Source organism: Anopheles stephensi, chromosome 3 (genome assembly GCF_013141755.1).
Source record: "Anopheles stephensi strain Indian chromosome 3, UCI_ANSTEP_V1.0, whole genome shotgun sequence".
Lineage (NCBI taxonomy): Eukaryota > Metazoa > Arthropoda > Insecta > Diptera > Culicidae > Anopheles > Anopheles stephensi.
In genome coordinates, this window is record NC_050203.1 from 57,080,597 (window position 1) to 57,102,374 (window position 21,778).

A 21,778-nucleotide genomic window follows, 5' to 3' on the forward strand; every position below is an offset into this window, starting at 1 on the left:
GTGTTGGTTTTTTAATCGCCACATCTGTTTACTATTAAACACGACGGTATACGAAAACTGATTTTAAAAATCAATTACCCAACGCTGTGCCCTTCCGTATCATCGGGGCTGCAAACCTCGGGCAGCAGCATAATACCAACAAAGAATTTATATTGATAATTCAATATTGTCATGCAGTTTTAATGTACGCGAAAGCCTTGGAAAACATTATTGACGATATTTGTGGCTTTTGGTGGTGGTGCTCGCCCGGGTGCCAGTTTTCATCGACTTTTCCCGTCACCATGCCATCGTCTCGTTGTCGTCGTCGCCGGGAGCGATTCGAGGATAAACATTTTTATGATATTTGCTTCCGGCTTTTGTTTATTTGATGGATCAGTGAAAAACGTGATAAAAATGCGAGTGTGTGTGTGCGTGTGTGTTCGTTATTCGAGCACAATTGCGTGCGCGATGTGAACGTGCGAAAGGTAGATAAAGGCGAGATCATGAATCATTAACAGCAGGCTTCAGGCGAGAGATTTAGCATAATTTACGGGCGCGCTCGCGCGCTCTGGCTTTGCCGTTCGTCATTATTGCTGTTATTATTGTTATTGGAACAGTTTATTTGTTCAGCTTAATTGATGCTAATGTGCAACAATAAATTCCATATTCGAATATGATGAAGCAAGCAAGAGACGTTATGTGCCCGGTGGCTATTCATATTTATTCTAAAGGGTAAATATTTACCATTTTCAAGGGGTTTTTTTTAGAACAGTTTGAATAAAATTAGTTTTCAAACCTGCTAGCTTAAAAGTTCACCGAGCCTTTCACTCCTAAATATCCAGATATGTTAAGGATTTCAACTCACCTGACTGTAGTGAACTGAGCGATCCAGCCGTACTGCCACCACCCTCGTAAGCGTAGTTGCGCAGATCATCGAAGGGTGGCGCATTCGGATCGCTGTCCGCTCGCTTCTTGTGCTCCTCGATGAACATACCAACGTTAGGTTCGTGTCCCGGTCCCATCGTCATGACCGGATCTGTGAAACAACGCGAGAGAGAGAGAGAGAGAGAGAGAGAGAGAGAGCAATAAACATGCAGTAAGGGTCACCGAATATAGCGAAGCAATCTCTTTCGCAATTTCGCTACTTACACATCAACGGTGGCATCTTGCACTGCGTCAATTCCGGCATCGGGCCGATCGGGATCTGTAGCGGCGTGATGTCGTACGCGGTCATATCGTCCTCGCCGCCCCCTTCATCGTCGTAGTTGATGATGTTCTCCCGCACGTCGTCATCCGGGCCCGGATATTTGATGTGCGACTCTCGCCTTCGGTTGTACACCACGAACACCAGCACCAGTACTGCTCGCAGCGTAGGGAGTGCGGATTTTGGGGGAGAAGAAGAGGTTTGCAAGGAACGGATTTTAGTAGGTTTCAATTTCGGTGCATTAAAAATGGAAGACACGCCGTATAAGCTGGCCTTCCTTTACGCCCACATATGATGCCGTCCAGCAGTGCGCTCTGCAACCAACCCGACGATCTGCTCATTTCCGTTCGATTCGAATTTCCTTCATCAGCTACTGGACGATTGCACGATTTTTTTGAACGTCTGTTTCAACTAACGCTTGTCACATGTTTTTACCATCTTTGCACAAAATCATACCCATTGTGGTTTGGCGGTTGGGCTCCCTGTCCCCTGCCTTGCATAATCTTTTTCCGTACTTCGCTCACTGGGAATGTCTTTAGCGGGGGAGCAGATGGGGATGGCACCGGTACCAAAGGACGGGAAAATGCAAGTAGAACATGAGCTAAATGGACCGAAATGACCATTGCATCTTGGTTTTTATTACCACCACCATCTCACTCGCCTGCCCCGGTACGTACCACAATGGATCGAAGAAGTATTTGTCCAACCAATTTTTCGTACCGTACCGAAAGGATTTCGAACTTGACCCAAGCACGAAAGCCACCACGATATGGAGGAGTTTCCTCCACCGTGTCCGAATGCTGGTAATGGAATAACGAATCGTAGAAAGGCAGAGATACTCGGTCGGTCGGTTGGCATAGGATCGCAGGACACAAATGAGCGTCCAAGCGCACATGGACACAAACTGCAACACTGCACTCTCGGCGTTGAAAAAGGGAAAAAGGAAAAAAACAACCTTGGCACAATGTTGCCACCTTTTTTCCCCCATTCAACAACCCACTCTCGCTGGGCGGGTTTTGTGGATTTATCGAAAAAGTAACACTTATGCACTTTCACAGCGTAAACGCGTCTTACGCACACGCTTAAAGTTCACGCGGGAAACCTTTTAACGCGTGGTGCGTGCTAATGCTTTCAGCTGAGGGTGTTCGATAGATCCACAGCGCTAGCCAGGCAGAGTGTAGAGCTGTGCAGCTAGTAGATAGAAGGTTATCAACAGCAATAGCAACAAAAAAGAGCGCTACAATAACTAAAAACTAGTCATAGAGAATAGATGCTAGTGCTAGAAGTAGTGGAAGTAGTGTGCAAGAGTTAAAGAGAAACAGCATTACGCTAGAGTGCTTATACAAACCCATACTCCCCTCCCCCGAACGTTGTGGGTGGCACAACGAAGAATATTTCACACGTAACTTAGGAACCGACACAGAAAAAAGAAAAAAACACGGGACCATTCAACGGGTAATACGGCGAGTTGAAACCGAGGTGACGATAGATTGAAAAGTCCTGTAACTCGAACAAAAGCTACCGGAGTGGGATATGGGCTATATACACACACACACACATGTACACAGCTCCGGATGGCTGACGTCACGGACGTCTGCGACAGCCACCAGAATAAGCTCGTGCACATAAAGCTTATGATGATAACAAAGTAAAGTATAAGCACACACACACTCCCTCTCAAAGTGTGGAAGAAAAAATACAAAAAAATGGCGGACCATTCGCGCAGGGATTTAGGTTTTGCTTGTTTGTTTTTAGTTCACTTTCAATTGACACAAAGTGAATGGTTCGCATTTCCACCGCGCAACCGGGGCAAGTGAACCGGGGTTCTGAGGTGTTGAAGGTATTAAAAGGTGTTTCCTTGCCTGCTTGAACCCACGTGTGTCCTCCATTGACAAATTCAACCCCCTTTTGGGATCGGGCTGACGTGCATTGGTTTCGGCATGTACATACCACCTACTACCCGCGAACCGCCGCTTTCACAATGAGGTAGAATATTTAAAATCCTAACATTCAGACAAAAAAAAAGCAAGACAAACCAACCCATACACATCTCTATTGTTGATCCTTTTTCCCGCCACTCCGAAATGGATGGGAGAAATAAATGCACAAAAATGGGGACGCACAAAAAAAACCCGACCAGCGAAATTGAAAGCTTTCAGTGAAAGCATTTTCACTCCCTCTCTCTCTCTCGCTCTCTCTCAGGACAGTATGGCGGACATATTCGTGGGCGGTTTGCACCTTCTCTTTTTGGTTCGATTTTTCTTATTGCAGGTTTAGCATTTGCTACGCCCAAAAAAAAAAAACACCGAATGATATTTTTGTTTCAAATTGAATGCGCGAGCTATTGTCACAACAATTGTACACAAAAAGCTCTCAAACGATTGGCTGTACCGCAGATCGCGTGGTACACACCGCTACACCCCGGTTTTAAATGATGAGTTCTGTTCTGTTTTGGAGGGACCGGAAAAAAATTGATTGCTATTGCGATTTAGATTTGAGTGAATTGGATGAATATTTGCTCCATGCGATTGTGTGGGTAGCAGTACGAGCGGCTGTAGTGCCCACATGCATCGATGAAGTTTTAAATTGAGCGATGAGTCGAGTTTTGTGGTTGACTTGCATTTGGAGGAACAATGTTCTCCGGTTCTTATTGAGATGGATGACAGTTTCGGTTCACACAATATTCAAGCAAACAGGTAAGTGGTGCAACCGATTTAGCTTCAGCAAAAATCGACGAAAAATCCCTTGTTAGTGTTGTTAGTAGTAACTCGAATACTGAGTGTGTGTATGCGTTGTTAGTGTGAGCGTTGAAGTTCGGGCGCTGAATTCGCGATTTCGCTGAGCGGGGTATACTTACGTATGAGCGTACTGACGCAGATGACGAGCGCGATGATGAAGTCCCGGGAGGGCGTCAGGATGCCGGACGCGAGCAGCTCTAGCTCGCAGTGCGCACCGGAAAACCCGAGCGGACAGATACACTCATACGCTTTGGGCGGATGGTGATCCCGGCAGCGGCCCCCATTCTGGCACGGATGCCACAGGCACTCGTTCGCGTTCACGCATCGCGTCCCGGACGGTTTATACCCGGCAGGACACCTGTGCCGTGGGGTGGCCCAGCGTAGCGCCAAGGGAAAATCCCCCAACCCGGCGATTGTGTGAGTGTGTGTTGTGAGCATGTGTGTCGTCGTTGTTGCATGTGAAATTGCACCGCGGCAAAAGAAAAATGGGGCACATTTTGCCGGCGTCGTCGAGTCACGTTTAGATGGCACGAAGAGATGATATCGTGGTTCGCGTACAGATTGTAAAATGTTTATGTATGTTTGTGTGGGTTTTGTAATTATATTTTTTACGAGATGCGTGCGTGATCGAAATGAGTGTGGATAATTAAATTTCCCCAAAAACACAGAGTGCCACAAACATGAACATCGAACAAGGACACAGACAAGTGGGTAGAGCGGATGATGAAAATAAAATGAAAGGAAATAAAAGAAACCATTAGCACAGCTATCGGTGGGCTACTTACCAACATTTGGTGACCATTGCATTATTTATCCGATCCAATTTGGGTGGGTGAGATGGGAGAGTCTTCTAGTTCAAAAAAATGGGGAACGATAGTCTATTCACTAGACAAGGGATCTCTAGTAGTCTATACAAGAGCCTGTAAGTCGTTTCTCGCGCTGTTTGTTTGCGGAGATAAGGCACAAGACTTTGAGAACGAAAGCATAATATCAAAAAGGAAAAGTCGGGTAGTTTTTGGAAGGATAAGGGAGGTTGGAACTATGACAATATTACAAAGCAGGAAAAGCATGCAGGAAAGAAGCTCTACTTAAGGTTTACTGAACATTATCACGCATCAAAAGCTACACATATACATAAGATACAAATAGCGAGAGAGAGAGAGAAGAAAAACTATCACCAATAACAACACATATACTTTTATTCATAAAAAAAATGGCGAGACCGCTATTGCTACCGAGAATTGAACGAAAAAACATCAACACATCGTTATTTGAGAAAACTACAATGCTCACTCAATATGATTAGCAGACACACAAGAATGGCCGCCAGGGCACCCATGCTCAGCTTGAGCGTTTGGCCCTCCTGGATGAGTTCGCAGTTTTCGCCCCAGAATCCGTCCGGGCAGTCGCACCGGTACCGCAACCGTGGCTCCTGATTCACGCAGATGCCACCGTTCAGGCACGGCAGATCGAGACACTCGTTTCGATCCATGCAGCCCTTACCGTCCGGTGACATGACGCGCCCTTCACCGCAGCTGTTGTTAGTCAAGTGGTCGGACAGGTTGGTGATCACAGAACGCACGGGTGGTGATGTGCAAGGTGTGGGTAAGAGAAAGAAATGGCGATTGGTCAAAATTTTTGAGCCAACAGTGGCGTGTTGATGTTAGGGGCCCTTTTTTCTTTGGTCTCGGAACAGGACCAGGATACCAAAGCACAAAACAAACGGGGGAACACAAAAGCGAATCGATTGATTGGCTGATTGATTGGTAGTGGTATGATTGATTTGCGGGACGGTTCATTTACTTTAAGGGTGTGTCTGTGCACCTCCTTCTCCAACATTGCCGGTCAACAAGAGAATTACTCGATACACACACACGGTCGGATCGGATCGACCCGAAAGCCGCGCGGTTGACCTAAGCGCCACCGAAGCATGCAAAATGAGTGAAGGATCCATCGCGCAAAATAACGAACCGTAATGCCGGACCCGGTGTTCCGCCCTGAAAGTGGGGGTGATTTTGTGTTTTTATTTTCTACCACCGAGCGATTGCCCTAATCATGCGCCCGTTTGGCGGTATATGCTAATAATGGCGCGAGGTCGGGGGAATCGTTAGGTGATCGGGAGGCATATGATGCATGGTTTTATATTTTGGGGGATAACCCAAGGAAACGAAAAAAAAAAACCGAGGACGGAAGCGCCCTTCTGTTTGGAGTTGGTGGAGGTCGATATTATATAGATGGTTAAGTGGAAACTGATTGGCCTTAATGCGGGAAGGGATTTTCTCGCCGGTATCATGCAGACGGTGCCCGTGTGTGTTTTTGATATGAAATTCCGCCGGAGGTGCTAGGGCATAATAAATTTCACCGCAGGGCGGTGTGTTCTCCTTTCATCTCGAACAAAACATAAAATAATCCGCCGACATGCCGGTGGAGGTGGCTGGACGCGGTGATGGTGAGGATGATACGTTTGGGTATTGTAATAATGTTAATGATGATGATGATGTGATCATGTAAGGTAATACGATGGTTATGATGAAAGTGATGTGTGTAATTACGGAAAATAAAGATGGGCGCGTGTGATAATGGTGGCAATGTGGTAAATAATGTGACACACAAAAACAAAGCGGAAAATAAAATATAATACCAACGCAAAAGCAACATCTAAATGACAAAACCGATGTTCTATTCTACGAAAAATGCCATTCACAGTCATTCAGCAAGTAATTACAGACAACCACGCGTTCAACGTCTCTTGTTTAATCATACCCATTCCGATGCATTTAAGCAACATTGTTTATGCGAAACACAGCGAAACTACAGCAGATTCTCGGAATGATAGAAATTAATAAAAGGCCATTTCAAAGCATGTTTCAAACTCCGGACAAAAAGCACAACCAACATTACCACACAAAGTGTTTGCGAACAAAGTGTAATTTAAGATAATCGCACAGGCTTAATGTTTCGTGGAACGACTCCCAGGTTCAGCATATTGGACAAAGCAATTGCGGGAGCTACCCAGGAATCCTTCACTGACGACGGCAGAGGTGGTAGGGTTGGTGCGTTTTTGAAATGCTCGCTGCGGAATAAATCAAATCAAGCACATGCGAGAACCGGTGCAATCGTAACCGCAACACTCAGGCAGGGAGCTTTTAGGCTGTTTGAAGTACGATGCATTTACAGTTTGGCTGGCTCGGGGTACTCAGGGCTACTGCCGATGGTTTAAATTAAACAAAATAAAATTCAACCCCTCTCTCTGTCTGCCTCGCTCCGAACGGACACAACCGGTTTAGCTCGGTTCGGCCGGCACTCGTTCACTCGTTCGTGGTGTTTGATGGATTGGGTGAGTGAAATGCATTCGGAAAACTCTTGCCGGATGCAGAATGGCGCGTGTGTCCACACAGGCACAGGATCAAGATATTGCGTTGCACGTTTGCACGGGACAGTGGGGGGGAAATTTATGCCCACAACAGAGCGACTGCGTTGAATAATTATTTAAATTCGCCCTAGTAGTGGTGAAGCCCCACGATGACTCCGACCACAGGAATGTTTACATCGCGTGCTGTAGCAGCGGCAGATGCCCGCCCGGCTCGTTATTATTCATGTCGTATATTAATCATTCAAGTATCAGAATTCAAGTGAAATACGATACACTGCAGCAGAAGAGGAAAAATTATTTTTTTTTTCGATGCGTATCCCTTTACTGAATACTGGGATAAAAATTAGTCATTGAATTTCAAACTACTAAATTTGTCCTCGGTTCTTGCAGCAATTCCGCAATCAGTGCTGGTGGCAAAGTGTATTGAGACAAAGTCCAACGCAGCAGAAGGAAATGGAAAATCGGCTTATGAACGATGCTTGCGCAGAGCAAGCTGCTGCTCAAACAAGGCAAACGCCGTTCGTCCATTCCGAGTCAAGATTGCGACAAATAAAGCCTTCCTTTTGTAAGTTTGCAAGCAATTTCTCTCCAGCACATAATCATCATCGTTGACCAGTTTTCTGCCGTGGTTCGACGTTTTTGCGAAGGAAATTCATTCCGGCGTACCGACCGGACAAAGCGCCAGCTCCCCATTACCCGAGCCCCGAAGGGCTTCAGCCCTTCAACCGATCCTACTTTACAATTCCGCTCACAGTCACACCGTCGTTTTAATCTATCAAAGCACAATTCACACCAGCGAAACAGACGGAAAGCAAATAACTTCCCAACTCAATCAACTCCTTCGCTTTTGGGTCTGCCTTGGATGGTGCAGGCAAGCAAGCCGGTCAGCCCGTTCTCGCTCCTTTGGGTGGGTTTGAATTGATTTGCGAAATGGCGACAATCGTTCACCGTCGCTTCCGGACCGTGGGGGGGAACGAGCACCGTCCCACGCTCCAGCACACAATCTCGCACAATCTCTTGCTGGAAGGCTTTGTAATACACGCGCTAAATAATAGATTTAGCACCGGCAACGAGAGCTACCGGTACGGAACGTCGTCGTCCAAGTCGTCGCTACCGAACGGCGGACTCCGGAACGGCTGTTAAAAGTGAGCGAGAGCTTTAAGTTACAAATCGTAGCGCATCCGGAAATACTGCTAAATTTGGACCGGGTTCCGGGTTGCAAAGCCCTCGCCGCCTATCGTTATGCAACCTGCGCGGGCTTATCGCAAGAAACGGAAAGCCGGAAATGACCTAAAGACGGATGACATCTTCCATTGGGCTCGGTCCATTGGGAGCATTGCGTACTTAAACATAAATCCAGCCACGGAAGATATCGGCAAGCACGGGATGCGTAGAATCGCCGAGAACCGACAATAACAATTCCTGTACTAACAGTCCCTGCACTTGGGTTCTGGGAAAATAGGACACCGGTACATGCACACACGCACACACGCACCGAGTGCGGCGAACGGAAAGGAAGTCGAAGGTTTCGGTTTTGCCGATGGTCAACAGGCTTTTTCCGGGCCACCGCGTTGATCGCTCGCAGGCTTCCGGGAAGAATGGATCAAGAGCGAAACCTCGCCCACAGCGGAAGAATAAATTATGTATTAAAAATGTGTTTGTTTTTATTACCGCCTCTCGTCTGTCGGTTGTAGTTAAGCTTTCGGAGAAAGGCAGGAAGGATGTCTGAAGGCGGCAGCGGTTGAGACAAACAAATGGTCATCCGAAATAATACAATTTACGACTGGTTATGGTTTGTCCGGGAGTTGGGCACTTCCCTTATTTTTTTTTTGTTTTGTTTTGCTCTCCCTGAGTCATCTAACTCAACCGGATTGCCAACTCTCGCCGAGTCTTGTTCGCTGATTCCAATTAGTATTCCATCCTCGATTTCGTCAACTCGCTCATAAAGATGGTGCGCGTGAACGGGAAAGGTTTGAACGGATTACACCAGCGCCGCTCGCTGTCTTCACCGACCCTTTCTTTTTTGTTGGATCCTATTTCAGAACCCCCGCGCTTCCGGGCCATTTGGCTGGTGCATGGGTAGATTTGACCGATTTTGAGCCGTTGTTGTTTCCCATCATCTCCCATCGTTTTCTTTAAACCCATGTTTTAAACATTCTAGCTTGGGAAGGTTCCAAGCGTAATATGTTCGTACGACTTTGCAAGCAACGACCCAAACAACAACGGATTTGGATCCTTTTTTCTGTTTTTGGTAGATTTCCTCCAGCATTACTAAACACGGTACCCTTCTGTTTTATGCTGCATCACCGCAGCAACAACATATCGTTGCGATTAGCCAGAATATGGTCGTACAACGGTTTTGGGACGTACGGTAAAGTATGCCGCTGGGGCTCTGATACCTGGGCCTTAACATTGCACTCGCTTTTATTACACACCAGCGTGATCTTCCCCCGTGGATCGATACACGTAACAAGGACATGGTAGTGCATGAGTTTTGCAATTAATTTTAGGGCTTCATTTATGAGAAACCGGTGGATGATGTACGGTCGAGTTGATTGTAAATATTCCACCAGGAGCGTTAATAAAACTGAGTAGCTTTTTTGCGGAACAAATGTATGAGGTACGGGCAATCGGCTAAAAAACTTGCCACGATAGCGTTCAATAGCATAAAAGCAATATCTAAATATGCATTCACATGGGAATTCCGTAAGCAAAAAGGGAGAGTCTAAATCCCCGAATAAAATCGCCCGATGTAACGGTGAGACATAAATGCCATAAAAAAGGCAAACGGTGTGTGTGTGTGTATGTTCCCAAATTTCATCCAAAACAAATTTTGGCCTACATGAAGCCTTGCAGAGCATAAACACACACCCACACAATTCCCCGGGTGTGGAGAGAATAGAAATCAAATATCGCATCCTCCAAAGAGGATGCATTCTGTCGGTTGCACTTCGGTCGGCTTACCCAACCCAATCCCGAACGAGCTCAGTTGTCGGAGGATTTTATGAAGGCAACTGCGCCTCGCAACTCCCAATCATTTTAAACCCGTGTGGCTCGATTTGACAACAGCCGAGTCTCAGCGGAACATGCGGAAGTTGCGGCGGATGTACGCTCTGTTTATGAAGGATGCCCATCACCCGGACAGACCGTGCGGGGTGTTGCTACCAGTCGTAAACATCTATCGAGGGATTTTTTCCGAAACTGATTGGTTTTTTTCCTTCCTCTGTTCTTTCGTTCTTCGCGTGCCCGGAACACTCTACAGCACAGCCTGCGGTCTGTCCTACACCGCGGGCCATATGAGATTCAGACAGAGGCAAGACGTGATTACCATATTGGGTCGAAGGCTGTAAAGTTTCTGCTTGCAATTACTGGTTCACTTCCTGTGTCTCTGTGTGTGTGTTTTTTTTCCTTCGTTCAGTTGTGCTCCATATCCACGGGAACCTGTTACCGGGGCCGAGGTGATGCAAACGACCGCCAGCAGCAGTACAACTACACCCGCCATCATCGGACACCATCATTACGCGAGTTCGCATGCCATTCACCGTCGTCTTACGCTGCAGCTGCAAAGGAGCACAAGATGGAACACGGACCATCCTCCATACGCTCATCGGGGACTAACCAGGCACTGTATGCGGTGCTTCAAAGTTCCCCGTGTGTACGGTTGGCTGGAGTTTTGGCACAATGACAAGCGACCCAATAATGGAACGCCGCCGTGGAAGCCTCTCGTCTCCGAAGCACGGGGTATAAGTTATCCTTTGCCGCGCGAACGGGTGTGTAAAGGCGGGACTAAAATTACGACTAACGCGTCTGTCATCAGCATTTCAAATCCGTCGAAGGAACGATTCGCTGGAGGATGTTGCTTACACTCTCGCCCGCGCGACATGCTGTAACACTAGACGTGGGAAAATGGGGGAAACTCCCCAATCATTCTTCACCCGTTCGCGTTCGCGCTGAAGCCGACTCGTATCGTATCTCGGGCATTGGTGACAATAGTTATCCCAGCAGAAAGGATGTACACGACGAGCGCATCGGTGCACGGTGGCAAATTACCACAAAAAAGGAGCGACTCCGTGAGGTGATGGTGAGAAAATGATAAGAATCTGTCTGTGCCATCTGTACACCGCACCGGGAGGGAAGGATTTTTCACGATCATTTTTCTCTCCAAGAAACCATACTCTGGTGGAGAGTACATATTATAACGGGCATGTACTTGGGAAACGGAATCCACTCAAGCAACTACTGCTACTGCTGCCCGTCTGCGATAGACGCCTCTGAGTACTTCGGGCGGGAGAAGCATTTTCATATTCTATAGCAACAGGGACGGTTCTTTTGAGATATACACTGTCGCCGTTGAGTAGTGCGATGCTTCAAAGGTTTTGCGGGTGGACCCAGACGGGGAAAGAATACTGATTTGAAGATAATCAAGGGGTTTGCCATTGAAACTGTTGAAAGCTTCAAAAACACTACTATAATAGTAATGCGCCTTGACACTGCAAGATGGCGTGATTGCATTCAAAATAATGCTTTGTAGTTTTGATGGGGACAAAGCAGTTAGCATCAAGATTTTGGAGAGAAAAAATTCCAAAAGTCTTAATTAGGTCACAAAAAATAGCAGTTTGATGTCGCAAGGAAATGTTAATAAAGTCGTACAAAGCAACATTCAGCAACGTCTTGTTCCGCTAAAGCTTCAACTAAAGATCAACAGCATTCAAGTGCGGTGTGGCTGTTCATCCTGATACAACAGGCCCCAGCCCAGCGTGTAGGATTATATCCATCCGTGTGAATAAATAAATAATAAATGATAACCAGCAGCCACCACACCATCCGACAACACCTTTAGCACCGAGGCTCCGGTTTCTCTGCTTTGCATTGTTAATGATTGTCTTCTCATTTTTCTCCCCTGTTCTTTAGCTTTATCCAGGCAAAATGTTGCGCCTCTTCCGTGATTAACCCATCCGCCAGCAGAGAACTCAACACCAAAAAAAAAAAGAAAAGGTTATCCGCTTTTAGTAAGCTCATCTTTCTTTTTGCACCATGGTGATTCATTTTCCATTCCCTGGGTTTCGCTCCGGGTTGCGTGGGTCAGAAAAGAAAATTGAAGAACATCACCCAAAAAAAAGCACGAGTAAAGAAGAGGTGCTGATGTAACCGGAAGTGGATGAAGTTTCGGTTTCGTCTGAGTAAGATGGAATTACTCTTTCCCCGTGTTTTCTTTTTGTTTTTCGTTAGTTTTGTTTTCCACGAAACACCCACCCGTCGAAATGGCTCACGGCGATGGATTCATGTGCGGACGGATGTTCTATTTACGCTGGAACCCACTTGGCTTCGTAACGGCTAACGGCTCCCAAGCCTTGACCTTGGGTCAAGGATTAACTTTATGCCCTGGGTCTAATGAAACTCGCACACTCGTTCTCATTCATCCACAAGCACACACGCACACACTTAGTAAGGCACGAAAATAAACACATTCCTCTCGTTTTCCGGTGGACATGCAGAAATGATCAATAAACAAAGGTAAACCAAAACAGCACACCGATGAGATGCTGAACGGGGATGAGATGATAGTGGTTCCGAAGGGAAAATCTAAGGGGGATGATGGTGGTGATGAGCTGAGCATGTTAGATGAAGTAATGGTATGGATGTTTATGCTTTCGTGTATTGGAAATGAATGACTACCTGAATGAATGGGGGATGGATCCAGTGTGTAGCACTGGATGTGGTGAATGTGTTTAGTTTAATGTAGGATCAACATAGGGAAAAGGCTATCGTTATCGAACGTTTAGTTTGTTGTACGCTTCAGCAGAAGCTAGCCCACAAACAACACCGCCGCAGGCATGGAGCAGAATAGAGTGAAGCGAACACTTCATTCTATGCATGTTGCCCATGCTGCCAAGCGAAGGGTTTGTTTTGGGTTGATTTCCTCTGCCGAAGGGAAACCCCTGGATCGGTATATCATGGCTCACCGAAATTGGGGGGAGGAAATGGTGCAAGGAGTTCGTTGCCCCGGGTTTACTTACGTGCACTCGTATTCGTTCCACAAATCGACACACTCGAACGGATCCGGACAGATCACGTTGGCGCACGGTTTGTTCGATGGGCAGTTGCGCTCGAGGTTGCGAGCCATCGTAGCCTGACCCCATTGCGTACCGTTCATGGCCGGTGGCAGTGGCAGATGCTTGCCCTCCAGTCTGTTTTTGCAAAAGAAAAGGAAAACAAGTGCTTCGTTAGCTCCGGTCGGTAATTTGTTAAGGAAACGGTCGGGCTGCTGCTTACCTGATATCATCCAAACAGCTCTTTTGATAGTCAGCGTACACCTCGAATGTGCGGACACCCGTATACTCGGCCTTGCCGCCAGCATACACACCTTCCTGCTTATCAACCAGCAGCCACTGGTGCCCATCGAAGGTGAACGTTTCGTTGTACCGGCGACCCTCACCACCGTCCAGCTCCAGCGTGGCGGCGGATCCATGTCGGTTCACTCGCACCACATGCCACTGACCATCATCCACGGCAATCGCATTCAACCAGATATCCTTCTCCTCCGTGCGCAGCGAGTTGAGATTGTATCGGAACCGAAGACGGGCGTCCTTTATCTCGAGAATGCCGTACTCACGGTTGTGCTGATCGCTGACACGGAACAGCTCACCGTGCTGCTCACGCGTACGGAAGCGCAACTGTATCTGGGTGCTGAAGCGATCCGGCTCGAACGAGAGCGCGTACTTGACGTAGCTCTGCTGCTTGAAGGTGGTCGGTATGGTGGGAATGTTACAAGCCGGTCCAGTCCATCCCGGTCGACACTGACAGCGAGCCTCGGTGAAGCTGCCAACACAATTGCCATGCTCCCAGCAGCGCGACGTTTGCTCACTCTGACTGCAAACCTCCTCCGTCTGTGGACAACCGGCCACACTGTTTCGCGACAGTCCCGGATGCGCCAGATCGTAAAGTTTGCTATTGTGCACCAGATTCTTGATGCACCCATCGAATCCCTTGCCCATCGGCATGTAGTTCCAGCGGTAGTGTGTCGGATCGAACTGCTCACGGTAGAAACCACCGATCTGCAGCGGTGCGTTCACGTTCAAGTACTCGTTGAAGGGTGGAATTGTACCACGAGCCTGGCACGATGAATCGTCAAATTCTGGCGGCGAACCATCTTCCATCTCGGCTACTTCCGCAGACTTGCAGTAATCCACCACCATGCGCACGTTTTCCGTGTCCCAGAAGATGTCCAACCGATGCCATTCGCCATCGTCCAAACTTTTCTTCGTTTTCACCCGCAGTTCCAGCGTGCCGGAACCGAAGTCAATCAGCAGTCTTGGGAAACCTCTCTCCAGCTCGACGGAAATGAAGTCCGACACTAGCAGCTCATCGCGCTCCGGTGGTACGATCGGTCCGTTGTACAGCAGTAGCCCATCCGATTTGCGGGTGATAAACTCGAAGCTAAGATGGGAATCGTCACACATTGCCAGCGGTGGATACCAGGCCCATCCATTGCCGCGGAAGCTGCGCGTCGTCTGCTGGCACCGTGGTCCGGTGTATCCGGTCGGACACGAGCAGCTAAGCCCGTACCGTGTTTCCATACAGCGACCTCCGTTGTGGCACGGTGACGAACGACACGACTCAGCCTTGCTGAAGTTTCTAGCGCCGCAAGTACATTCGGCAATCACGTCCACGCGCACCCCTACCAGCGACGTTTTGTTTGCGTTCACCATGTACGGCAGCGAGCTAATGTCAAGCGTGTTTGTACACGAGCCTTCACACATTTGATTCTCGTACAGACACTCGTCGATGCCCACCATCGTGATGTTTACACCGACGTCCTTTTCGATTTCTTCCCGATGCATCAGCACGATGCCGTTTAGTCTTACCGGCTTGTAGTACGGGGATCCGTGGGCGGAAAAGCGTACGTCCGTTAGGGGAGGGTGCTTGCGTCTTAGCTGCACGCTGAACACGTCCACATTTTCCCGGTCGATGTTGAGCAGATCGGCTAGCTTATCCTTAAACCGGTCGGCTTTGCTTCGCGACAGGCTCTGCGTCCGGTAGTTCCACACGCGTATGAAGTCTTCGTCCGTAATGCCCGCTATCCGTATTGAGCCACTGTTGATTACGGCATCGTGTGGTATCTCGCGCACGGTTACGGTCACGTTCGCCGGAACATCCGCTTGCGTGTGCTTTCGATCGTACACCTTGAACCTTAGATGGTATCGCCCATCGCGCGTACCCTGTCGCATCGTTATCATGCCCGTGTCCTCGTCCAGCTTAAAGCGTGGATGTTCTTGCGATTCCCAGTGGAACTTCTTGTCCGGCAGATCCCAGTCGTCCAGATCGTACACGTACACCCGGCCTATCTGCGTGTCGGGCGCCTGACCGAGGTAGTTATACACAAATATGTCCTTCGAGCCAGGCTGCATCTTATTGTCGTTGACGTCGCCTATCACTACCGTTAGTGTGCTTGTGCCCGTCATCGCAGGATTGCCGTGATCCTTGATTACGATAGGAATCAGATACTCTTTCTGCTGTTCACGATCGAACGAGCGGAGCGAGGACACGATCGCCATACCATCACCGTTCGCACCCTTCTGGTCCTGCTCAACCTTGAACGAGGCACGGATAATGTCGTCCGCACCCGGGTCCAGCCGGAACTGGAACGGTGGGCCGTTGCTCTTGGATCGGTCGTCATCGTCGGTTGCCAAAATTTCGACTACCTTGCGCGGGGGCACGTGTTCCGGCAGCACCGGCCGATAGTCTTTTAGGAACTTGGGTGGATTATCGTTGATATCCTGCACAATAACCGTCAGTGTGGCTGTGGCCGTTTTCGGCGGGATTCCATCGTCGATGGCCAGTATCTTCACCTGGTGACGGGGCGTAACCTCGCGGTCCAGGTTGCGTTGAATCGTAACCGTACCCTCCTGGTTGATCGAGAACTGCCGCTGCCGATCGGACGAACGATCGATCGCGTACGACACCTTACTCTTGCCGCCCTGATCCGGATCGGTTGCCTTAAATGTTTCGAGCGTTTTGCCTACATCCGCGTTCTCGTAAACCGAAACCTCAATGTTGGGTCGTTCGAACTGGGGCTTGTTGTCGTTGATGTCACGCAGCTTCACCACCACCCAAGAGTACGCCACGTGATACTTATCGTTGTCATTATCCTCACCCTTGTCGTTCACTTGAATGCGGAACCGGAAGCCATTGCTCTGCAGCGGATCCTCGTAGTCTAGCGGTTGCACAATCTTCAAGCTGCCGGTACCGTCGTTGTTACGCACCATGGTGAACTTGTCCGCACCGTAACCACTGTTGTCGATTACCTTGTACTGGAACTTGTTCGTTTCGTCCTCATCGTGCACGGTGACCGTGAGGATGGGCATCTCGGGCAGGTTCGTACCATCCGTTTCGTCCACCTCCGTGAACCATTCGTCCTTGGTGAACTGGGGCGGCATGTCGTTTATATCTTTGACGCGTATAGAGGCCGTCCCAGTCCCTTTTAACCCCCCGCCATCCATTGCCACCACCTGTATAGAGTAGTCCGGTGTGCGTTCGCGGTCCAGACAACAGACCGCCGTCTTGATAACGCCCGTGTCCGCCTCTATCTCGAATATCGGTGAACCCGTTTCCTCTTCTATCACGTTCTTTTCGATCGAATATATCAACTTTGCATTCGTACCTGTGTGGAGCGGTGTGAGGGAGGTGCAAAGGGAAAAGTGTAAGCCAATGAACATTTGCGCCACTCCAACCATTTTTGGAGTTCGATGCGCCCAATTATGTGGGTAACGAGGGGGGGTCCGGCGCCTCTTCCAAAACCTCGGCTGGAAAACAAGCGTAAAAGAAAGCACCACTTACCTTCGTTCGGGTCGTCGTAGTCAACGGCCGTCATGGTCATTACAACCATGCCGGCAGTACCGTTCTCGGTTACGTTGCCGAAATAGACACCCTGCGGGAAAATCGGAGCATTGTCGTTGATGTCCTTCAGGTTCACCTGTACGTCCGCGTATCCGACCAAACCTTCGCCACCCTCGTCCTGAGCGAACACTGTAAATCGCCATTGCGGTCGTCCGTTTGGTTGATCTCGATCCAGTGGCTGTTAGTAGAAGAGGTAGAAGAAGCACACACATGAAAAACGCTCTGTTGTAGAAGATTCATTCGAACGTTGCAATCCATTGACCAGTCGGGCCCAGTGTCAGTGTCCGATGATAAATCCCTAATTTACTCAATCGACCTGCTTATAGGGGTAGGTCAACCGTATCGCATCGAATCATCGACAAAACGACAATGTACGGAACGCCTCCGGGTTCGAATCCGAGTTTGACAGGAAAGGCAGCGCACAAAAATCATTACAAATACACAACGCTCTAGTAGCAGGAGAGGATCCCGCCTGCTCGTTCGTTCCATTGTAGTCCCACACCGGATGCCAAATCGTACAGCCAAACAGTGCGCACCGGCAGAAGGACATCATTATCGACGGGGTGAGAATCGATCAGTGTTCCATTTCCCGTTCAATTAACTCAACAAATTGAAAATGGCACTTCATGTTCGCACGCTCGTACCCGATCCTTGGTGGAGGTGAATTCGTCAAAGATCCAAACGAAATTAGATCCGTCGCCGGTGGTGAAGTGAGTTTCGCTGGATCAGGCGAACAAAGCACGGATTTCCCAGTGGACAGAAAGGAGTGCTGAAGCAGTTGGGAAGTTGTGGTATCGTGCACCGGTTGCACTATTAGTGTTTCCTCTTCTTGTTACACTTTTGTAGATTCTGTACGGTGGATTGATAGGTCGGTAAAAGTATCAAAAGGATTTAGCAAAGGATAAAGTGGAGTAGCTGCTCGTTAGGATATATGCGCGGGTAGACGACCAAAGATGAGATTCAATTTGCAAAAAGAATCTAATTGAATATTTGCACTTCAGGCAAATTAAGCACATGCGTTAAAATGACTACACAAAATTGCATGCGCACATGAATATATTTCATCAGACACATCACAAGATTCACCTGTTCCAAGGACGGAAATATTCCATGGCAATACTTCCGAAACAGTGTATCAGCCTCACACATCCACGTAACTAGGTGTATGGGTGATTTGCTGAAATATGCCATGTCCTGCTGACACTGCGGTCAGTTGCTGCCAACTGCATTCTCCCTTCATCTACCAGGTGCGCAACCACATCCAGGCAACTTTATTGTTTTACCCAGTGGTTCTCAGTGCAGTCGCGCAGCTAGCAGCTACTCATAGCCGGAAAGGTGTGTGGCAACAATTTCTTACAACATTTAATAAATTATTCAACAGCTCCGAACGAAAGGAAGACTGCGAATGAGCGGTGAGGAGCGTGAGTAGCTACACGATCACGGCAGCTTGAGAGCGTCGACAATTCAACGCTTGTAAAGAGTCAACGTGTGTGTGTGTCCACATTTGACCAAATGCGCTTTTCCAATGGTAAATAATTAATTAAATACAGCTGGACAGAATTGGCTTAAATTGTTCTACCTCGTATGTTTGCTTCCTTGCTCGCTGTTGGCAGTGGCGCTCGGGAAGGCACGGCCCAGCTTACGGATGAAATGCATTTGTATAGTCATACTTTTGAGGCAGAATGCCGATGTGCTCGCAGCTGCGTACACGGAGACTGATTAAATTAAAACCCTTTTCCGTCTCTGACTGACCGTTGTTGATGAAGCTGTGTTGCACAAACCTGCGGTTAATATGTGGCTAACCGGGGGCACACCCACGGTGGGTTTCATCATGGGCAAGCGTGTGATGTGAAAATGTTTCCAACTTCAACACCCAGCTCGTATCGCTCGTATGAGCGATCCTTTTGATTGTTATAATATTTAAAACAAGGCGTCGTTTGTCCGTAGCTAAGAACTGTAATGGCGCTTAAACGAATGGAAATTCTTGTACGATTTCGCAACCCTGTTCGCTGTCATAAATCAGGGTCCATTCAATTAAACAACGTGCCGTGCAATCGAACAAGTAAGGCTTCCGCCCGTTTGTTACAACGCAAAATTAATATTAATTGATATTGGAAACGATCTGCACCCGATGCTGTCGCTGCCTGATGATGCGGACATGTTTACGCTGGCATTCACTCGTTTGTCGTTTCACTCACAAGAGCAGCAGCAGCAGCAGCCAGTGTCTTATATTCTCGGCCCCGTTTTGCTTCGCCTCACCAGTCAGCAAACGGAACACTCCATCCATCCGGCCCAGGTTTTTTTTTTCTTTCAACCAACATGCATATTTTTCACCAAATTTTCAACCCGATTTCCCAAAAATCCTGACAACGATCTTTCGGGTGCACATAAAAGTAAAATAATATCAAGTGGAAAACATGATTTCCTCCGAACGAGGTTGAAGCCTTACTGTGGGGGAGAGCAAATGCAAGAAGCATCGTTTGAATTGCGCCCATCAGGAACATTTACATGAATATTTCAGCGACACCTCCACCGAAAAACGCCAGGCTCAACCCTAAAGCCATTAGCTTTTATGACTTTCAAGATGTGACTTCTTCTTGTGTCGTGTGTTGTGTTGGCGGCAAATTTCTGTATGCGAAATACTCGCCCACCAGCTCCCGGTCCTTGCGGTCGGCTGGAAGCATTTTTTCAACACACTACCACCGAGAAGCTACGGGCTCGCAATCTCGCGAGTTCGCTGCATGTTTCTATCGCACGGTTCAGCGACATTCAACGAACCATCAAACTGTCGTTAGAGGGTAGTACGGCGTGGAGCAAGAAAAAAAAGCCTCTGCATCGCGAAACATTCGTTAAAAAATGGCAACCGCTTTGGTTCGGCGTCAGAAACAATGGCAAACAGACGAGCTCAGTGCTCTGACCGTGTTTCGACAGCCGTTTTTTGAAGGGACACAACAGTACAACGCTCCGTACGGTATCGCATGGGAAGAAAGAGGTACGGAAAGGGATCGCTCGAGAAATTGAAAAAAAGCAATGAAAGCAACACAAAAATCAAATTAAATGTACAGCCCAGAGATTGAGGTTTCGGGCTGTCTGCATGCCAGTGACCTACCCGTACCGCCGCAAGACCCCAACAACACGCACCACCGCGGAGGACATTTCCTTCCCACATCCGACAGCAAGGATTACGGAAAGAATCGGATCAATTTGGGCTGCTTCAAAAACCTTCACCATTTTGCCCGGTGGCAAAAAGTGTTGGATTATGGTGTCTACGACAACGACCACCACCACCAGCAGCAGTACGGAAAATGAGGTAGAATGAAAAATGGGAAAAAAATTCTCCCGCCCCACGATCGGAAAATGTTGGTATATCGATTGAGAAATCCAATAAAACACACAACTGATTGATAAACCGTACACAAATAAATGGCGGTTCAAGCTTCCATTTCGATTGCAAATAAAAACATCAAACATAAACTCACCCCCACACAAGGGCGTTGCGAGCTACTCCCGGACATCCCAGGAAAAGTATGGTAGGGGGCATTTTTCGCGAAAATACCATTTTTACAGTGAATTAAATTTCGATTTCCGCGGATGAATGAATGGTCAATTGAGTGTATGAAAGCATCGTTAACGGAAATCCATAGACAAAACTTATCATACGCAAGAATGGTGCGATGGTTGGGCGAGAGAACCAGCTAAAAGATGTGTCGTGTTTAATTATTGTTTTACTGGGTACGCTTTAATACCAGCCAGTGGTTGAGAGATTTATAATGCGTTCAGGGAGCATTTCCCTCGTTCATCTGTCAGAATTATTCGTCTCTACTGCAAATGCGACCTAAGTAAAGCACGAAAGATGACAAGCCTAAAGGATACAAAGTGTCCAAATTAAACCACTTAAAGCGGGAGTGTGTTCCGGTGGCCGCATTTCCAACCGACAACCGACCCGACAGGGCAGGGCAGACTAACTATCATTAGTTGGCCCATTTAATGGCACGAAGAGCCGAAAAACACGGACCGGGCGAAAATAAGCAAACAATTTCATAATGTTCCTGTAATTTTTGATAGCTTAAGCTGCCGGTGGCAAACAGCAAGCCAAGCTGCCAAGCATGCTGGCGAAACTCTCGGGATGGCACCGGTCCGCGACACGACGACGGTTCCTCGGTTCCCTATCATCGCATGCACAACGGGGCGAATGGCATGGTTTGCGCAAGATGTCTGCGGGTTATGAAAAATGCATCAATGAAAATGTTCCTCGTGACGGCGAAGTTGACCTCTCATAGAGGGACATCTGGACATGGAGGGTATATTGGGGTGGCCGGACGAAACCGGTCACAAATTCGGCTGCTTATCATAATTACGTTGTGCTTTAGGAAAACGGGAGCAAGCAGCAAGCGCGCAGCAACCCTTAGCCGATTATATTGCTGCGAGCTTCTTTAACAGATTCTTTTTTCCACTACGATGTTATACGTCTTTACGGAAGAAAGAATCGAGACAACGAGAGAGAGAGAGGCAATTCTGTGCCAAAAGTCGGTAAAGAACTGCTATGACACTTTTTTTTTCGCTGTTGTACAGCCCTTTTGATAAGTT

General features: G+C 48.0%; 1 protein-coding gene across 17 annotated transcripts in view; it reads right to left on the reverse strand.

The window, feature by feature from the left end:
• The window catches only part of LOC118509260 (neural-cadherin), a 234,516-nt gene that overhangs the window by 9,338 nt on the left and 203,400 nt on the right, over positions 1-21,778 (reverse strand). For 11 of the 17 annotated variants that reach the window (XR_004905852.1, XM_036049607.1, XM_036049603.1 and 8 more), the window contains 6 exons: positions 17,132-17,369; positions 13,568-16,955; positions 13,312-13,482; positions 5,215-5,456; positions 1,129-1,338; positions 845-1,015 (listed from right to left, as the gene is read on the reverse strand). Coding sequence is in view for 16 of the 17 variants with exons in the window: in XM_036049607.1 (XP_035905500.1) it covers positions 845-1,015; positions 1,129-1,338; positions 5,215-5,456; positions 13,312-13,482; positions 13,568-16,955; positions 17,132-17,369 (4,420 nt within the window). In the remaining variant the exon portion in view is untranslated. Of the gene's footprint in view, positions 1-844; positions 1,016-1,128; positions 1,339-4,040; positions 4,280-5,214; positions 5,457-13,311; positions 13,483-13,567; positions 16,956-17,131; positions 17,370-21,778 lie in introns of all 17 variants that reach the window. The other 6 variants (XM_036049609.1, XM_036049605.1, XM_036049608.1 and 3 more) reach the window with 1 other exon arrangement.